General features: G+C 41.3%; 2 protein-coding genes across 5 annotated transcripts; one reads left to right on the top strand and one right to left on the bottom strand.

Annotated features, from left to right (window-relative positions):
• Nucleotides 1-435: 435 nt before the first annotated feature.
• Nucleotides 436-11,759, bottom strand: brpf3a (bromodomain and PHD finger containing, 3a). 4 transcript variants are annotated; one of them, XM_053436634.1, is made up of 13 exons: nt 11,437-11,759; nt 8,506-10,032; nt 8,227-8,383; nt 6,743-6,874; nt 5,767-5,895; nt 5,342-5,654; nt 4,928-5,260; nt 3,886-4,440; nt 3,741-3,801; nt 3,203-3,291; nt 2,887-2,984; nt 2,618-2,772; nt 436-2,515 (listed from the first exon to the last, which is right to left on the bottom strand). In XM_053436634.1, the coding sequence occupies exons 2-13, from the start codon at nt 10,011-10,013 to the stop codon at nt 2,332-2,334; spliced, it is 3,714 nt and encodes a 1,237-aa protein (XP_053292609.1). In that variant the 5' UTR covers nt 10,014-10,032; nt 11,437-11,759; the 3' UTR covers nt 436-2,331. The 4 variants fall into 4 exon arrangements, with proteins under 4 accessions (XP_053292609.1, XP_053292630.1, XP_053292623.1 ...); XM_053436655.1 differs by having other exon boundaries at nt 2,887-2,960; XM_053436648.1 differs by having other exon boundaries at nt 5,357-5,654.
• A 1,615-nt stretch (nt 11,760-13,374) lies between these two features.
• On the top strand, nt 13,375-18,992 carry si:dkey-183j2.10 (glutamate receptor U1). The gene is made up of 10 exons (XM_053445976.1): nt 13,375-13,388; nt 14,142-14,227; nt 15,926-15,957; nt 16,060-16,239; nt 16,488-16,711; nt 17,043-17,140; nt 17,241-17,458; nt 17,566-17,785; nt 17,873-18,117; nt 18,695-18,992. The coding sequence occupies exons 1-10, from the start codon at nt 13,375-13,377 to the stop codon at nt 18,797-18,799; spliced, it is 1,422 nt and encodes a 473-aa protein (XP_053301951.1). The 3' UTR covers nt 18,800-18,992.
• Nucleotides 18,993-19,111: the final 119 nt, after the last annotated feature.

Genomic DNA, 19,111 nt, shown 5'->3' with positions numbered 1-19,111 from the left:
GTTTCTTGGAAATCTACTCGGTGCTCTTTGCCAACAAACTAATGTTTCCTGTAAAGCTGAATGATGAATGAATTTTACAATAAATGTGACTCGGTACAAGTTAACAGCAGCTGATGACCTTAAAAACTACTTATTTCCTTCTTGGACGATTTAATCACCAACATAAACAACACTTTAACAACTCAGCAGCAGAGGATAACATGGGAAGATGAAAATCGTGAATTCTGGAATAAGAGGCTCTGACACATTTGGAGCTTTTTGAAATGGGTCAAACAGCCGAACAGTCCTGAACCAGTAAAGAAATGTTGTCTAATCTTCTAACACTTCAATTTATTTTCACATGATACCTCGACCTGAGGTACAGCCAAGATCACAGTGTGATAAACGACTCAAACAAATGCAAATCATTCTTAAAAATAACATTCACACGTGCAGTTGTTTCAAACAGCGTTTATTCTTGTGTGAGAAAATATTGTCTCAGGCAGATTTATAGATCTTGCAGAACAACTCAAATGACAAGATCAAAAATCTCCTTTGCCACCGAAGGAAAACAAAAAGACACTTTTAGTCGGCTGAGGGCAGCGTGACTGCAGCCCACAGAGCTCGGCTGTCACTTTCAGAGAATGTTGGTGATGACCGTCCCTATAACAAAGAGCTACGTAGCATCATACATAAATCTTTTTTTCAATATTACTTTTTAAATAACACTCTCGACTGCCACAAATTTATAAATTAAAATCTAAATTTTTTTCTGCATTCCTTAAATTACTTCATGTAAGCCGATATAAACAGACATTTACATATTTACAGAACTATACACATGCACCTTTACCACACTGAGACTGTATACATATATGTATATAGTGTACAAACACGCACAAGGTTTATGCCAAAACATATGGCTCCAGGATTTCACCAATTTCTTTTTTAAACAGTCTGATTGTGCTTTTCAAGTCATTTCAGCCAGATTTGCAAAAATAAAAACAATTGCAAGTTCTTCATTGGGTGATTGCAATAAACTTTGTTAGGATAACCAAGAATAATCAGCCTCATCTCCATAGTGGCGTCACATCCTAAATAACCAAGTAGCTGCACCGGGTTTTCCAACAATCTAGTATCAATATACAGTTTCACAATATGGAAAAATAAGTAAAAACCTCTCAAGTCCCACCCACAACACGTCATAGCTGGACTGCAAGTTCAAGAACCTTTGCACTGGGAGATATTTCCCCAAATGTATCTGTACGTCTACGAGAAAAATGTGCACACAACAAAACTTACAGTAAGAGTTGAAACAGCTAAGTCTCACTTCAGACTTTAATTCAGGGTCAATACCAATTCTTCAATCTTAGCATAATTTAAAAATACTTGCTTAAATTGAAACATTTCCTTTTCTCTTTTGCACCTTTTCATTTCTTTAATCTGTTGGTCCTTCTATTTGCTGTACTTCATGTTTTAGTTTGATACTCAGAGAGATTAAGAGTTCACTCTAAGTCCTGTAAGAGTGTTTTCTTTGTTTATACGAACCGTGAAAGAAATACAAATAAATAAAAAACAAGCTTAAGTAAAAAACTAACTATAGCAAGATTCAATATAGCAATAATTCAAAGTATTGATTTATTTTTTTTTAAGTTAAGGGGGTAAACAATCTTAAATGGGATGCATATAGCGTCAACTTTAAATGATTTCACCTCTGAACACCACTAACCATTGCAGTGTAATTATAATTTTTATGGAAACCTGCCTTCCTTACAAGTTACTATTATACAGTATAATTGTTTTTGCGTGTGTAAACTAAACAATAGTTTGATAAGTTTCTGGCCTTTTGCATCATCTTAGAAAATACTAGTTATATTAAAACAGCTCAATTTAACATTTCATCTGTAGAGTCCAGATATGACGTGAACATTAAGTGGGACTTTCACTCTTCAATAAACAAAGTGACATTTCTATGGCAAGTACAATCTAAATACATATTGAATCGAGACAATCCCTTTGATGAGTAAATATTTACACTTCTCTTGATTCACTTTGGCCTAAAATAAAAACTTTATATGAACACATAGCAACAGTGGTTGTGTAAAACCTTTACAAAAGAAACAAACAGATGTGAATAAACAAACAATTTCATCTACAAAATGTCTTCAAGCACTTTTTCCTCTCCATTTTAAAAACCAGAGCATCAGTTTTATACAGAAAACCCTCAAATACCAAAAAACGTGGTTGAAACTGTTGATAATTTACTTTCTCTCCCTTTAAGAGCACTGATGAAGCTTCTAAATGTTTAACCAGGCAGCCTGTTTCAGATGATAAAAATGTTTCAGATAAAATTCATATAAAATTGGAGGGAGTGAAGTTAAGATTTCCTCTCACGTGGTTTAAATGTACTATGGCCCGGTCATACGCCGTGTGCACAGACTTGCGGACACTGGGTTTCTTGCCTTCCATTAAGCGCAGCTTGTCGACGGTGTCATCCATCCCCAGCGACAGTAGTTTGTCACGGGGGAGCCATTGCCTGAAAATTCAAAAGGGACAATTTTCAAAGTGAGCAGGACAGGACGAGTCACGATTGTAGTGAAATTCACCAGGAGCCTTATCGTGCCTGTTGGAAACTTACCACGTTCGTTTGGTGTCGAAGAAGAGCACCAAGAAAAGCTTCTCGCCTTCGTCCGCTTGTCTCCACTCGCCCAGTTTAAGCACCTCGACAGGAGGCACTGGAATGGGGATGCCGTTGTGAAGAAGCCCTTCCTGCGGCATCTCAGGGTCGACAATCTGTTAATCCAACAGTGAATTCTGTCAGTTACGGCACTTTGAAAAATATGCACTCATGTAGCCAGCAACAAACTCTGAGACAAGTCCAAAGAAAAAGAGTGAATCCATTCTCACCATCGCTGGATATGACGGATATCCTCTGCATTTGGCCCAAACTAGGTCCAGTGGTGCGAGCTCTGTCTCACTATCTAAAGACAGAAGTGTAGTATTTCCTGTGAACAGGATATTCCAATAGATCCAATTAATTTGTATTCATGACAGCTCTCGAGCCCAAACTGAAAACTGAACTACACTGAACTGGTCACCAAAATTGTAAATTCGTATTTGTAACTTTTTTTGTTGTGTGTGTATGTTTTTAGCATTATGCCTCCAATAAACACACAAACAGAGGCTTTTCACTGTAATTTGATTATCCTGTCTTTATACACACCAGACCCAGAGATGTCTCCATTCTCACTGCTCGGGACTTTGGCCAGTGCAGGTTTACCCCGACTACGTTTGGGTGGGGAGACACTACAGCTGTAAACAGTGTGAGAGAGACACAGAGAGAGAGAAGGTCAGAGGTGGAGGATTTTAACCTGGATATAAAAAAAAAAAAATCAGGAACTAAAGGGACATCAGTGAAACATCAGAAAGCAACAGTTATACTGTTCCGGCAGATACAGAGCAACAGAATATGAATTTGCTTGTGTCCACCTGATGAGTTCAAGTCTACTTTTCAATCGGGTTTGGTCTTCTCCCACTTATTAGTGAAATGTGAGGCTCTCTCGCTCCTGAATGGTCCACCGTTCGGTGCTGAGGTGATAATTAACAGTGGGTTTTCTTTGAGTGTCACATAACAGTAGAGTAGCAGTGAGGTGTTAATTAGCTCTTCCAAGGAGGTTATGTTTTCACCCCTGTCTATTTATTTGTTAGGTGAAGCTATAGTTCGAAACCAGAAACAATGATGCACAATTATGCATACTCACTTAAATTTTTGGTCGTCATCATCATCATGGTCTGCAGAGGTGTGTTTTCCGTTTGTGAGACCTGACACAAACACAAATGACATTATGACTGACATGGACTCAAGATTCTCTTTCAGGATTTATATCGTATATATTTTGTCAGTACCTGCTTCTTTGGGTGGTGGAGGGAGTTTGTCTGCTTCGGTCTCTGGGCTGAAGCCTCTGGACCTCAGGTGGTGCGCAGAGGGAGAGGGAGGTGCAGGGGAGGGGTTTGGGGTGGGAGGTAAAGCGGTGATGTTGGTCACACTGGGTGATTTTGGACGAGCAGAGGTGCTCTCCAGCCCATTAGTCTTACTGTCAGCTGTTTTCCCATTCTGCTGCAGCGGGGACTTGTTTTTAGCCATCCGCGACCCATTTTTAGCTTTCTTGAACAAAACAGATGTACGGCGACCAACTCCGGCCAAAGGCAGGGTTGGGGGGGATCCCAGCGGTGTAACCTCGTGAACGGCTTCTTGTTGTGAAGATGGCGTTTCACCGACCTCAGCCTCGTCTTCACCTTGGCTTTTGCTCCCACTGCGGGATGACCTCTGACGCTTGAATGAGCGCCCTGGTGACCTTCGCCCTCCAGTCACAATACCCAGAACAGGAGGCTCGAGAGGAGCATCTCCCGGCAGCGGTGATGACACCGGGCAGGTAAGTTCTAGCACAGGTGGAGAGTCATCTGGGGGGGAAGAGAAGTTCATTTAGGATCATAAATACATTTTAATATGTTAAATTCTTAACTCACCATCATCCCACGTACAGTGATAGAAGCCATGTTTGTTAGGCACCTCTGGGAGATGAATGACATAAATACTATTTAATATGTTAAATATGTGGACCTATCTTCCAAATTTTACTGACTAGCTGTGTTTCTCTGTTTTTATGAGTGCATTAGTATTTCTTTGGGTTTTTGTGTAAAATAAAGACTTTGAGGACATCACATTGGACTCAGGGAAACTAAAGTGGGCATTCTTCACTATTTTACATGTAATTGACTAAATGATTGATCCATTAATCATGAATCTTAAGCAGATTATAATTAAATAATACAAATTATTTTAAGCTGCAGCACAAATCCTAAATCATTTTCACTCAAGTTAAATTAGCTAAATCAGAATTCAATTAAAGAAAAGCAAGTGAATAATACATAGTAAAAAATATTTTACCAGTCCCAGAGTTTGACACTGCAGTCAAATGTCCATTATCAGCTAAATCCGTCTTCTCTGATTTCTTTTCCTTCTCCTTCTCCTTCTCCTCCTCCTCCCCCTCATCATCTGGTCCTTCATCATCCTTGTCATTACCATTCACGCACTGAGTATTTTGCTGCTGATTAATTTTCTGTCTGAGAGTGTTAATCTCTCGGCGCAGCAGCCGGATTCGTTTGGTTCGGCCACCGCTGGTACGCATGGATGAAACCATGTCGAGTTTGTCCAGCAGGGCCTTTAGCTGCTCGTCTGTGGTTAAGTGCAGTCGGTTGTCTGGGTCCAGGAGAGGGTCCACTGAGGGGAAAAAAACATAAAATACACTCTGCGTGTTGGTTAAATTCATTAAGAAAAATCAAGTTGCCATTCTGAACTCACCATCATCCCACGTACAGTGATAGAAGCCATGTTTGTTCGGCGCCTCTGGGAGATGCATGCCAGTGTTGGGGTCGAGACCAATGCTCTGAGACTGCCTGTGGGCGTGGCGGAGGACTGCTCCGCCCACCTCCCGCAGCTGTAAAGCCATCTCGTGAAACATGGTGTCCTTGGAGTTGTACTTGAGGCAGTTGGAAATCATCAGTTCAAAGTCCCTCTCCAGGTCCGTGATGGAGCAGTAGCCGTGTCCCTCCAGTTTGGTGCGCATGGTGGAGAAGTCCATGGGTTGGGAAACAAACTCCATATAATCTGGGACCTCAGTGAATCATTGGAATCAGGATATTAGCGGAGTCATAATAAAGCTAAAGTACATATGATGCTGAGTGAAAAGTGTATATTTATGAAGACTGTTTTCAAACTGCACCAACCTCTGAAAGATTGACTGGCTGACAGAAGACTTTGGCCGTGTCCTTCTCTTGCAGCTGGTCCAAAGTGGATCGGAGAAGCATCAGTGCTGGGGTCAACTTCAGCTCAAGGGCAGCCTGCTGAATTTTCATCTGGAGAAGGATGATGTGATCACACAGGGGAGAGCAGAGGAAAGACAAGGTCACTCTTAACAGGTTTAAATGAATGACGAATACTGAAGACAACTGAGAACACAGCTGCCTCTCACATTTATTTTCATTATGAATTCATCTGCCTGGTATTTACTCAATTAAATTAAATCTTCATCTTGTTCACCAAACAATCTCAAAGCCCAAAGTAAAATCTTGAGCACTAAACAATTATGTGTTGCACGATAGTTGTTCATGATGATTATCATAGATGAACAAACAGTGACTTTTGACAAGTGACAATAAATTGACCAGACCCGTTTTCAGACATGAACTCTGGCCCCATTTTTCCAAATATTTTTCAGAATTCGCTTTTTCACTTGTAGAAAACACAGCAGGAGATTGTGTCAGACTATCAAACTGTCACAATAACAGGGAAATGTCAAGGACGTTCAGACAAGGGCAGCCGGCTGGATCGTGCATGGTGTATCTGCTGCATTATTTTTCGACACCGCAGTCGTCCCTTATCACCAAATGCTCTTGAACCCAATTGTCTTTCCAAATTGCCAACTTAGTTGCGGTCTTCCACGTGAATGGCAACTCTTTTCAATCTTGAGGTATTTGTACATTTCCAATTTTGTGTAGATTCACGTCTTTTGGAACGTCATCTACATGCTCACAAACGTTTTTGAAAAAATGAACAGAGAAACGGACTTGGGCATTTGTGTTTTCAGATACGGCCCCTCCGGAAATTTTCAGGAAAATGTCTGGAATGCTGACAGGAGTGTTATAAAAGTGCCAGAAATAATTATAGCATGTCTCGAGCCCCGCACTTCCTCTTTTCTCGCACCTGTTCTCTCTTTAGCCTCTCTCTCTTGCGGATCAGCTCCACCAGAAGTCTGGCTCTTTCCAGGTCCTGCCTCAACTTTTGCCAGTATCGAAGCTCCTCTCTTGCAGCACACAGCTTTTCGTCAGGCTCCCTCTGGACATAAAGGAATGAGGACAAAGATATCAGGCTTCAGATTCAGAATGGATTCACTGAAAGCTATTACAATTACCATTTTATCTAAAACTCTTTAATGTGGATAAATCTTGGTTTTACCTGTATTTGTTGGTTTAAACAGCATCACTGGGCATTGTAAATGAGTGGGAAATAGATAAAAGGACAAGTGTGTAGGATTTAATGGCATCTAGCAGTGAGGCTAATGAAGGGTCCAGCAGTCACAACCCCACAAGGGGGCTATGCACACATAGTACGCTGGCTGTCAGAGTGAAATTAATAGGTTGTACAAAATATATGTAACTTAATATTTAATGTTACGGTTAGATGGTTAAATCTACCCCTCTCCTCTTTCTGTTTGTCTTCTCAACCTCTCTCCCTCTCGTCTGCAGCTGCATAGACTTGGTCACCTTGACTTCACTTCCTGTCTCTGTTATTTCAAATTAAGAGCACTCTGCAGTGTCACGTAATACTGAATTCATGACAGTGCAATGGATAGACAGAAATACCTTTTTTTCTGTCAATAGAACCCCCGCAAATTCCACTTATTGGCCCTTTAACATCAACAGCTACACTGCAGCCCTCTGTGACAGTGAGAGGTCTACATCAAAGAGAGAACAGTGACGGCTTCTGTGGAAGTTTGCCATCTATTTGAATCAGCTATGGCAAAGTGTGATTTCTGGGATTATGCTTGAATTCAGAGTGTGAGATTACAAACATGGTGTGATCGCCCTGAGTAACTGTGTTCTGAACAGATTGTATTCGTTCTAAGAAATCCTGATGTTCTATTGAATATAAATGCACACCAAAATGTGCAAGACCAGGTGACGGAGGGGTGAGATATATTTATTGCCACAGCTTTTGTAGGATTTTCCCAGTGCTAGATTGTATGTGAGAGCGGCCACGTGGCATGGAGGAGCTACGCAAATCGATGAGCTATGCAAAAATCTGAGACAAAGGCCCTATTCAGAACAGGTATTGCCCACCACTTGAGTGATCCAATCACAAGCGGACAGCTCATAATACGTAGGTTCACACCTTTTTCATCTTAAGTTTAACTATGGCCCTGTTAAGACATTACAAATAAATCAATGAATGAAACAATGAGAACTGCACAAATATGATTGGTTCATGGTGAAATTGTAGCAGGTCTGAGGATGTCAGCTGAGTGGGCGGTCTGTCATTGTGGCGCATGACATTTTCACGTGCGGATGTCGAATGTGTATATAGAGCAATCAGAGAATACATATGTATATATATATATATCATATAACTCTGCTACAACTGCAGTTACTGCAGAAATGTTACGTTTAAGCAATAATCTCTCTCCTCACCTGTTCTGTTGTCTTCTGGGTCTGCAGATGGGAGTGAAGTCGGCGTATTAAAGGCATCCCATTCCGCGACTGTCGTTTTAGTAACCAGTAGCTATGAAGCCTCTGCATGAACTGATTCTTTCTCTGGACTTCAACACCTGTGCAGATCTTGTTCAGTCTGTGGAGATGTAACAGTTGCACAGTAAAACCTATGTGGAAACACTGGTGGTAATAATGCTAACTTGAGATGACGTGAATCAAACTATTAATATGAATTCTCACAATATGTAAATGTCTCACCTGTGAGAAGGGATCTGAGGCACGAGCAGCACAGGCACATTTGAGCGACGTGTCGACCCACCGGACCTTTTTGTATTCTTCTTCTTCTGGCCTTTGGTAGCCTTCTTGTTCGTCGGTGAAGGTGGGCTCTCAGTATATGACCTTTGACCCCGGTTTCCTCTGCCCCCCACCAGTCTTCCTTCAACCGACTCGTCTCCTGACCCATCCCGCCGAAACCCAACGGGCGAGTGATGCTCACAGAACGCAGTCTTCTTCACAGAGAACGTGGTACCGTTGATGCCCGTCTCGCGGACTGGGTCTATCTTCATGAAGAGGCCGGCCTTCTGAGCACAGGTGACGTGGAAGGCCCTGTAACAGTTGGCTTTGTGGCACTGAATAGACGCTCCTCTGCCTTTCTGCTTGCACAGGTAGCAGGTGAGCTTCCAGCGAGCAGTAGGGATGTTTTTGACGCCCTCAACAGGCTCCAAAAACACTGTGTTGGCAAAGCACACCTCTGGGATCCATATGGCACAGACAACGTGGGCCCAACGCCCATCACTCGTCTGTTTGAAGGCACCTCCTCGGTTGGGACAGAGCACACAGTCTACAGGACGGGAAGGGGACTGCAGGCAGCAGCGGCACAGCCACTGGCCCTCAGGTACATAGGGCACACCATAACACTCCTGGTGGACAGCCAAGTTGCAGATGTCACAGAACAGGATGACGTTACTGTTGAGACACTCATCATCCAGGCAGACACAGCAGAATGCATCCTCATCGACCGCACTCTGGGACAGAGCTTGGCTGCGGGACTCAAGGATTGACTCCCTCTCCAGACGGTCGATCAGCAACTCAAACGTGTCTGGAGGTACTGAGGCGTTACCGTCACACACCCTCTTTTGGTTCACCATCTCCAGCCAGGCCAGGTCTTCCTCGTCCATGTCATACTCGGCCACACTGTCCTGTTCCTCTATTGACTTCTCTATGAAACGGTAATACGCTGCGGGAAGAGGAGGTGCCTCAGAGGGGTGAACTGAACTCAGCACACGGAAGGTGGGCTCAGGTAGGGGGCTTTGGTTGGATGGGTGCTGGAGGGAATGAGTCGCTCCTGTGTGCTGCTGGGAGCCAGACCGCTGGTTCTGGTGAGTTGTATTTTTACCGCTCTTCTTGCTCTTACTGTTTGAGGGTTTCTTCCATGACCTGGTTTTACTCTGCATTTGCTCACTGTTCTCCTTATTACTGTTGCACTCAGTAATGTCCTGGGCCGTCATCTCATCCTCGGTTATAACTGGCAGAGGATCTGTGATGTGAATCCGATGGAGCCTCCCTTCTAGGTCCACCTCCACTATTTTCTGAGCCTGAGCGTAAGTCAAAGTCTCCCTGGACGGAGAGAGCTGCAGTCTGTAGGGCGATGGGGGCCGTAGCTGGCCAGACGACCCCCTGCCCCTTCCTCTCCCTCTACCTCGACCCCTACCCATGTTGAGTCCGCAAACAACTGTCTTACATTCCCACCTGCTCACCTTCCGCATGGGAGTTTACACCAGCTCCCTGACAAATAAGAAGGAAAGAAATGTATGCAGTGACTGTGTGGAAAACAGTTTCTGTAACGTAAACATGACATTATAAAAACATGGATAAAAACCAGAGGGACTTTAATCGTTGTAACAAGAATCACATTTTTGTTTTAATGAAAGAATGCAAGCATTGTAAACCACGAGGGAAAAGTAGCTGGAAAATAATTATTTAAAGCGTCCCTATTGTGTGTTACTTTGGTATTACAGATATAGCTAATATAGGGAGCTTTTTTAGTTAGTATATGTTTGTATATTCTAACATAAAATCATGGTCATGACTCAATAACAGAGTTTGCTGAATTTACTTGGGGGGGCAGGTTATTACTGTTCTTTTTTCTATGTCATTATTTTTTCAATTACTTATGTAATTCCTTCTGTATTTTAACCATTTGTTTTCTGTTGTCTAGCATTTTATATATTAGCCATTTGTTTTCTTGCTGTCCAGCACTTTGGTGTTTTTGTTTTGAAAAGCTTACAAAAAAAAAGTAATTTTTTTATTATTGTTAATATAATGTATGCTATTGCGATCAAGGAGAGAAGCTGTCACAGCGATTAAAATATTGCGATTATAACATGCTTACGTTATAAAATCACAATTCGTAAGCTACAAATTATATTATATCATGTTTGAAGTTGTTACATTTTCTTCTATGGCCCTATAATTAAGTTATTGTTTTAACCTGATTTATCATATCCCTGCACTGCTGCTGAAAAGAGGCATTTGATTTTGCAATTTTGACAAGATGTACTAATTTGTGTTACTCCTGGACACGAGGGGGTCAGCTGCGGTGCCTCTGTAATAAAAACACTCAGGTCTGTTACCTCATGTCCTCTCTCTGCACAAACACAGCTTCACTCATTTGCACTGCTTGCATCCGTGCGGCCCAGCTCTCCCCTCATTGGTCCACCATGAAGTCCGTAACGCTGCCACATTTTTCCGGAGCCAATCAGACGGCAGCATCCTCTATTTGTTCCCTCCCCTGTTGCTGTGCGTAGTTCGGTTGCAGAGCGCTAAATACCAAGCCGAGTATCTAACATCTGTCAGCCATTTTAGACTCACAACAGCACAGGCAACGTTTGTACTGCAAGTTGATTAGCAGCCCAATTACAAATGCTAAACGCAGCCAGAGAGCCGCTCCACACGGTGCACGGTGAACCACACGCAGATATTAACCGCACATACACGTCAGGTCCCCGCACTGATGATGTGCTGCGTGTCAGGCTCTGCTTTGTGCTCAGAGTGCTGCGAAAAGACGACGGTCTCCGGCCGATGTGATAACGTTACTCGGTCGGACAGGACGAACTGAAGTCGTGAAAGCAAACGGCAGAATTTCCGGGCAAAGCTGAAATGACAATAAAACAGCAGAGTGGTTTTTACCTTGTGACGCGGTCCCCGGCGCTGCGAGTGGCAAAGTGAACTACTGCACTTAGCTTAATGTTAGCGAGAGAGACGCGACAGCCGAGGCGGACATGCTAGCCCTTAGCTTAGCTAGCCGGTCATTTCGAGAGCGACAGCGTCATCTTCAGCGCCCCACTCCTCCGCCGTGACTCCGGCCACACACCCGGAGTCGAGCCGGTGTCATGGCTGTGCTTTGCACCTTTCAAATGATGCCGGTGGTCAACTTGTGGGCAGCGAAATCCCGAAGATATCGAATTAATGGACCTTGGATGAGGCTAAATATTCAGTCAAGATGGCTTGAAAAATACGCCCCTTTGGAGAAAAAAACACCTCGGCCAATGAGAGGCCGCCGCCTCTCAGCGCAGGCAACGCGCACCGAGCTCTGATTGGTCGAACCAATAAACCGAAGTCATCGCACTTGGTTTGGAGTTCATCAGAAAAAGAAGCGAGGAGAAAAGCAACGGTGCATACATTCCGCGCCCTGTGGCTCCACCATCATTTCCCCCAGACCCCAGATTGTACCTGTTACACACCTGCGAGGGAAACATGTGACACTGCCTCAAACTCAGAGCTCATAAGATCTACGGGTTATAGCTACATATTATTAATAAAGTAATCATCAGATGCTACTGCTTGTTTTTTTAAATATATTTTTAACACATATAGAGCCTCTTTCTTCATGTAACATTTTAATATCTCTTAAATTCTTCCATATTTATGACCCTATATTGAGATGTAAAGCATGTTGCAGGGGGCTCCAGCTAAACTATTTACATTAGTGTTTAATGTATTGATTATTTATTTTCTCAACTAATTGATTGTTTTTTTTTACCCATTGTAACTTCCTGGAGCCCAAAGTGAAATATTCAAATTGTTCATATATATATATATATATATATATATATATGCTATTATAAAAAAAGCAAGTTCTTGTTTCTCCATTTCAGGACTCGAAAGTAGTGAATCCCTGGTGGTTGCGCTAAAAAATTTATAAGAAAATAAACTAATTATTAGAATATTTACAGATACATTTTATATTGGTTGACTAACCAATTAGTAAACTAACTGTTTCACCTCTTGTCCACTTGCTAGTTTATCTGATGCCTGTAGTTATATGTCATCCCCTGTGTATGGAATTTTCTTTGTTATAGAAGAGAATCTGTTGGATCTATATATCAGCCCAGTAGCTGCAAGGATCTGACGACAGCCACTTGCCTCTCCATACAGATCCATCTCCCTCCACTGATGAATCTGTAAGCGATAAGTTTGTATATATGGATGCACAGAGTACTGTGAAGTTACATTTATGAACTTACCTGTCATATCAAATTGATTAAGCATTACTCTTCTTTCACTATGTTACATCATGACAATGAGATAATGTACAATCAGGAGGATTTCTGGATTTAAATGTCCTTACAGAATGAGTTCAAAGTTGTTTCTCTTTAATGGTGGATTTTATGAAAATATGAAAATAATAAAACTACAAATTAAATATAAATGTGTAGGTGATATAATGTATGTTTGCAGAATCTTTTGAAGAAGAGTTGAGGTCATAAACATCTACAAAAATTGGGTAACTGTTCAGTTAAACCAATAATAAAATATTATTATCTCAGACCCTGTCTCTGGCCCTGCATTACATTCACCATGGACATTAATTACTTATACTTACGTTAAATGGGTTGATAAAAAAATCTTCCATTAACTGTGTTTATTACTGGTTTATTTTGTGACCTCATGGTTCAGTATCTCTAGATATGACGGCAGGATGTTGTGGGTGTGAGGCCTATCAAAGCCAACAATGATTTTTGCTAAATTAACTTCAGCCACTGGCAGGAGAAGATGCACTTATTCAAATTACAAGATTTCTGAGATAAAATTATTTTGCCATGCCAGCAGCTTTATTTAAATTGAATGGTGGTCGTAAGGTTCGAGAAGTGAGCATGTGACTGGAAGGACCAGTGGGATTGAATCTGTGTTACAGGGGAAAACCAGTGGCTCCAGCTTCAACACCTCTGTGGAGCCCTTGGTCCACAGTTCAAACTGTGGACCATCCATCAATTTATTGCCTCACAGTAAAGCTACCCTGAATAACCAAAGTGATACTGCTGATGTAAGCAGTATATTCTGTGAGTATACACTGAATTTGTGCTGAGCTTCAAATATTCTACTTTCCTTAACCTCATGTCAAACATAAATCTCATAAAACATATGATATTCTAACCATATGATGTGAATCAGATTTTTCCTTATTCATTTATATTATCAAAATATTTGACTTGGTCATTTCTAGTGTGAAAAAAACACATTTTAATCCAAAGTGGAGGCTGATCATACCTCATGCTGCTTCTCCCCAACCCTTCAACATGTTGACACTTTCTCCTCCCACAAACACTCAGTTGGTCTTCTTAACAAATTTGAATGTGAAAAACTTCACATCACGCTGCATCGCAGTCGAGCTGCACTGGGGTCAGTCTGAAGCCTGACGTGCAAATCCAGCAGTCACATCTTGGACTCTTGTCAGGTAATACTAAGTCCATCAATCTTATGTGTGATTGTACGTTTCAATCAATTTAATGTGATGACTTGATCCACATCTTGCCTGCTAGAAAACTCTTTTATTTTATTATTATTTATGTTTATCCATGTGTACCATCACTGATTGTCTTTCTAACTCATAGGCTGCAAATCAGCACAGACAAGATGCTGTTTGGGTTCTTTGTGTTGTCTGTTGGGTGTTTCCTGGACATGGGATTGTGTACTGCAGGTAAGAACATTTTATTCACCTCAGATTTTTAATAACACATTAGAACAATGTAGATGTAAGTTGAGTTATTCTTTTTAGAACTCAAATGGAAGTGAGTGAATGTGCAGTGCAGATCAAACTGATTTTAATAAAAAAAACATTATTAAAAAAGAAGCCTTTATTTATGGATACTAATATTTATTATTAAGTTTGATCGCACGCTGTATTTGTATTTCATTGTGGTGGCAGATTTTTCCTCAACCAAATTTTCTAATATTATCACCACTGGATTTGATCAAAGTTTTTCAGGCTTGAAGACATAATAGACTCAAGACATAAATACATAAACTGTCAGATGGGATGAATATCAAAGTGTAGCGCCACATCCTGTCCAACTCTTATAGAAAAACAACATGAGGAAGCAAGCCAGTTGAAACTCTCACAAAAAAATGGTAACACATCCAGTGTATGGAGCGAACAAAGACCCTGTGTCCGGAGTGGCCAAACAGTGACAGGGGCTTGAAGAGCTTGTCTACGTGTCATCTTTTGAAAAGGAGGATCTGTCGGTTGTCAGGATCACCCTGTGGCGACGGATCCCTGAGGGCTTGGCCTGAATTGAGGCTTTTGATACTCTTTGACTGCCCTCCCTTCTCACAGTGCCATGGCATTGAGACTCTTTGAATTGACACACTACTCCAAATAGATTGAAGTTCACAAACTTCTTTTTGGAGGAGGAGAGTGGCCAGATCGCCAGGATACCAGAAACTTGTCTTGACCAGAAAATCAAAAACAGGCTTCCACAAACTCCACCTCAGACACATCATGATGTCAGATTAGAGAGTGAAAATGGTCTTTGAATTGACGTCTTTAAATCGGATAAATTTAGGATGAACATCAGGTCTGATAAATGTGTGTGTGTGAAAAATAAAACCTGGAGTTACTCTTTCACTGTAATTTATCAAAATATTTTGCTGTTGCCTTCTGATACCATCCCAACTTTTCAGTTTCAGTCCAGAAACGATGGATGGTGCTTTTTTAATAATTTTTTATAATATTATATCTCATAAAAAAGAGAATAACATACGATTTACTCCTTCTAAGAGTGATAAGATAAGATAAAATAAGATAAGAGAAGATAAGATAAGATGAAATAAGATAAGATAAGATAAGATAAGATGAAATAAGATAAGATAAGATCAGATGAAATAAGATAAGAGAAGATAAGATAAGATGAAATAAGATAAGATAAGATAAGATAAGATGAAATAAGATAAGATAAGATAAGATGAAATAAGATAAGATAAGATCAGATGAAATAAGATAAGAGAAGATAAGATAAGATGAAATAAGATAAGATAAGATAAGATAAGATAAGATAAAATAAGATAAGACAAGATAAGATAGATAAGATAGAATAAGATAATAATTGAAAGCCCTAAACCTACAGACAGTGAAAGACGACCCAAGTCAATAAGATTCATCCACTGGGGACCGCAAACATCTGTACAAAATGTCATGTTTATCCTTCTAACAAGGTGGTGGTGCCACCAGTCAACCAACTGCCGAGCATTGTCATCCTTAGAGCTAAATCACAATCGTCACTCAAACCCTGTTAGATACGCAGTCGTGCTGCAGCTGACAGCTCATAAAACAACACCTTTAAGGAAAGGTTTAGAAGTTGGTCTGAACTTGTTCCTTGTCTTCCTCCCTCACCATCAGTGCCAACAGAGCTGAGAATCACAACCATAAAGGTAGTTCATCTATTCCTTACAAATGTATAAACTTCACATCCCTGTGAATACAAGACTGAAGATTACATTTCACTGATTGACTTTTGACATGTTCCCCTATAGCAAGAGCCATATACGGTTTCCAAGGGCTCACAACTGGAAGGCTTTTGTATGGACCTGCTGTCGGAAGTTGCCAAGAAACTGGGCTTCAAGTACAGAGTGCAGCTGGTGAAGGATGGTTCGTATGGCCGGCAGGATGACAACGGCAACTGGAATGGGATGATTGGAGAGGTGGTGAGAGGGGTGAGTACATGAAAAGTGGCATTTGAAGAGGTCATGGACCAGGAAAGCACTTTGCACAAGCTTGAATTACTCAGCTGGCATCTGTGATTTGCAAATGATGCATTCGGAATACGCAAAGATATGTGGCGTGAACATAGTTGTTGGTGAAATTAAAAACTCTTTAAGCCCTCTTGGACTTTCTATAAATATACTGCAAAGCCTATAATATTGTTTTACTAATGTCAAATGTATTTATGAATTCCCTACAGGAAGCAGACCTTGCCATCGCTCCACTGACTCTCACAGCAGCGCGAGAGAAAGCTGTTGGCATGACCAAACCATTCATGCAGACAGGAATCAGCATCCTGCTGAGGAAGGACATCTCAGAGGAATCAGGCCTCTTCGATTTCCTCTCCCCCTTTACGGCCGAGACCTGGGTCGGCATTCTCATTGCCTATCTGGGGACGGCTGCAAGCATCTTCATTGTTACCAGGTTGGTGATACTAGTTGAATTTGTGATTTATGTAACTTCTGTAAACTCAATTTAATTGATCACGATTATTCATCGCCATTTGCTGCATGCGTAACATGAATAAAACTAAAATACGTCAGCAAGATTCTCATCAGCAATGATGGTGAAGACAGCTCCCACGATCCCATGTTATTATTTCAATCAAAAGACCCCTAGCAGCCAAAGTAACATATTGTAATATCTACTTATTTTCATATCTACTTATTTTATCTACCTATTTTACCTGCTAATATTTCCTCTCTTGCCAGCAGTGCTGTTACATAAATAATGTATCTTTTTTTTATGGATGCAGACTCAGTCCATGTGAGTGGAGTCAGCCTCAGACTGAAGAGAACAGATTCAGCCTCTTCCACAGTCTGTGGTACACAGCTGGAGCTCTGACTCTTCAAGGTAAAACCAGACAAACTGAGCTCACAATCTCTGGACTCACAATCTCTGGACTTCACAAAGAGGCTCATTTGTCTGTGTGTTTTTGTGTGTGTGTTGTCAGGTGTTGGTCCTCACCCCAGAGCTGCGTCGGGGCGTGTTGTCTGCTGCAGCTGGTGGTTGTTCACCATCGTCCTCCTGTCCTGTTATTTCTCCAACCTCAGCTCCCCTAAGAGCCAGGAGTCCACTCAGCCGATGGTGAAAGGGTTTGAGGACTTGGCCAATCAGGACATGATGGAGTATGGCTGCCTGGCAGGATCGTCCACCCTTGCCTTCTTTAAGGTGAGAATGAAGATGTGAATCTTTTAGATTATAAGACTTGAATTACCTCTGGTGCACTGGATCACTAATCTCAGTTTTCTTTCACGCCGACCATTTTCTTCACCCAGAATTCAAACAACCCAGTGTATCGGAGAATCTATGAGCACATGGAGAGAACTAAGAGTTTTGTGTCTTCGATGGACGAAGGCGTGCAGCGAGCAAAAGAGGGCAACTTTGCTTTTATTGGAGAGTCTGTCTCCCTGGACTTGGCAGTAGCCCGTCATTGTGAACTGGTCAGAACTCATGAAGTCATCGGGATGAGAGGATACAGCATTGCTACCTCTCTCGGTGAGGCTGCTCACTTTCGAATCTCAAGACAAAATTGTTGGTTTTAAAAATGGTGTCTCTAAAATTAAACTTGTCATTGTCTCCAAGGTTCCTCCTTGATAAAGAACCTCAGTATAGCCATCCTTCAACTGAGTGAGGCCGGAGAGCTGGCTTACCTGCAAAGCAAGTGGTGGGCCAGCAGCTGCATCGCAGACAAGGCCAAGTCTTCAGCCGTTCAGCCGCACAGCCTCAAGGGGATGTTCCTGGTTCTTTCTCTAGGCTTGGGGTTGGGAGCCCTGCTGGCCATCCAGGAGCTCACCTCCAAGAGTCGCAGAAGTGCAGGGGAGCAGAGGGTACGTTCAAGTGCACTTGTAAACCACACTACTGCTATAAACACAACTAAAGGCTCAAATGCAGAAGACACAACCTTACAGTTATACTTACTCTTCCACACGCAGGCCAAACAATTGCCTGGATACTTTGAGGCATGTTAGAAAATACTTGTTTGATAAAACTTTTAGCAAAGTGAAACAAATCGATCATTATCAATGAACATCTTGAAATGAATATAGTAAAGGACCACTTGTAACTTTTGTGTCTGCGCACAGACCGTTTTCTAAATCTCTTTCACATGTGTTTTATTAACACTGGCATATCTTGGCATCGGACCCCAATATTTACCAAAGCCTTTGAGTCCCCTCCAAGATTTTGCCAAAAGATTCTGGCACAAGGGATAACACAAATTGGAAATGCCAATATCTCTATGGTGTCTATCTGGGTACTTTATCACTGTTTGACTTGAATTAATAATTTTGTGGAGTGAGTTTTGTTTTGCAAGCTGCTTCTTGGTATTAGTGTTGGTTGAAACTTTTACATGAAATTCATCCATGTATTAATAAACTGATTTGTTTTGTCATGTCCTTCCCTCAGAAGTCCTGCTGCAATGTGCTGACTGAAGAACTGAGTCTGCGCTTGAGGACAATCAATGCAAACAGACCCCAGGAAAATGTAGAAATGGATAAAGAAAAAGCATAGTTATTATGTTGATGTCAGAAATTTCTTTAGTTTTAACGACAGCAACAAAACTCTGATTCTGTCTTCTAACTTGTGTGATAAATTTTTCACAATTAATTCCAATATTTAACAGAAACCTGAATTATTGACATTAATCATTACGTTAATTCAACATTGGGTTTTGAACTTCATAACTTTTACAACAAAATATAAAAAACTCACACTTTATTAAAATAATCAGTTTATTGATATTAGTACAAATGCTACAATGAAAAAGAAAACACAGTTTAAATACTATGAATGATACTTGTTGAAATGTTTACACTTACTATT

Source organism: Pleuronectes platessa, chromosome 2 (assembly GCF_947347685.1).
Source record: "Pleuronectes platessa chromosome 2, fPlePla1.1, whole genome shotgun sequence".
NCBI lineage: Eukaryota > Metazoa > Chordata > Actinopteri > Pleuronectiformes > Pleuronectidae > Pleuronectes > Pleuronectes platessa.
Note: the sequence above shows the minus strand (reverse complement) of the source record. Positions and strands in the feature narration are given on the sequence as shown.

Bases quoted from the DNA above. Each gene is read 5' to 3' on its own strand.
- brpf3a (XM_053436634.1), bottom strand. From the start codon at position 10,013: ATGCGGAAGGTGAGCAGGTGGGAATGTAAGACAGTTGTTTGCGGACTC. The intron at 4,441-4,927 runs GTAAAATATTTT...CTTCCCCCCCAG, and splicing joins AGTGTCAAACTCTGGGACTG to ATGACTCTCCACCTGTGCTA. The intron at 2,985-3,202 runs GTGTGTATAAAG...TCCTGTTCACAG, and splicing joins TGGAGACATCTCTGGGTCTG to GAAATACTACACTTCTGTCT.
- si:dkey-183j2.10 (XM_053445976.1), top strand. The intron at 14,228-15,925 runs GTAAGAACATTT...CCTCACCATCAG, and splicing joins CATGGGATTGTGTACTGCAG to TGCCAACAGAGCTGAGAATC. The intron at 17,786-17,872 runs GTGAGGCTGCTC...ATTGTCTCCAAG, and splicing joins CAGCATTGCTACCTCTCTCG to GTTCCTCCTTGATAAAGAAC.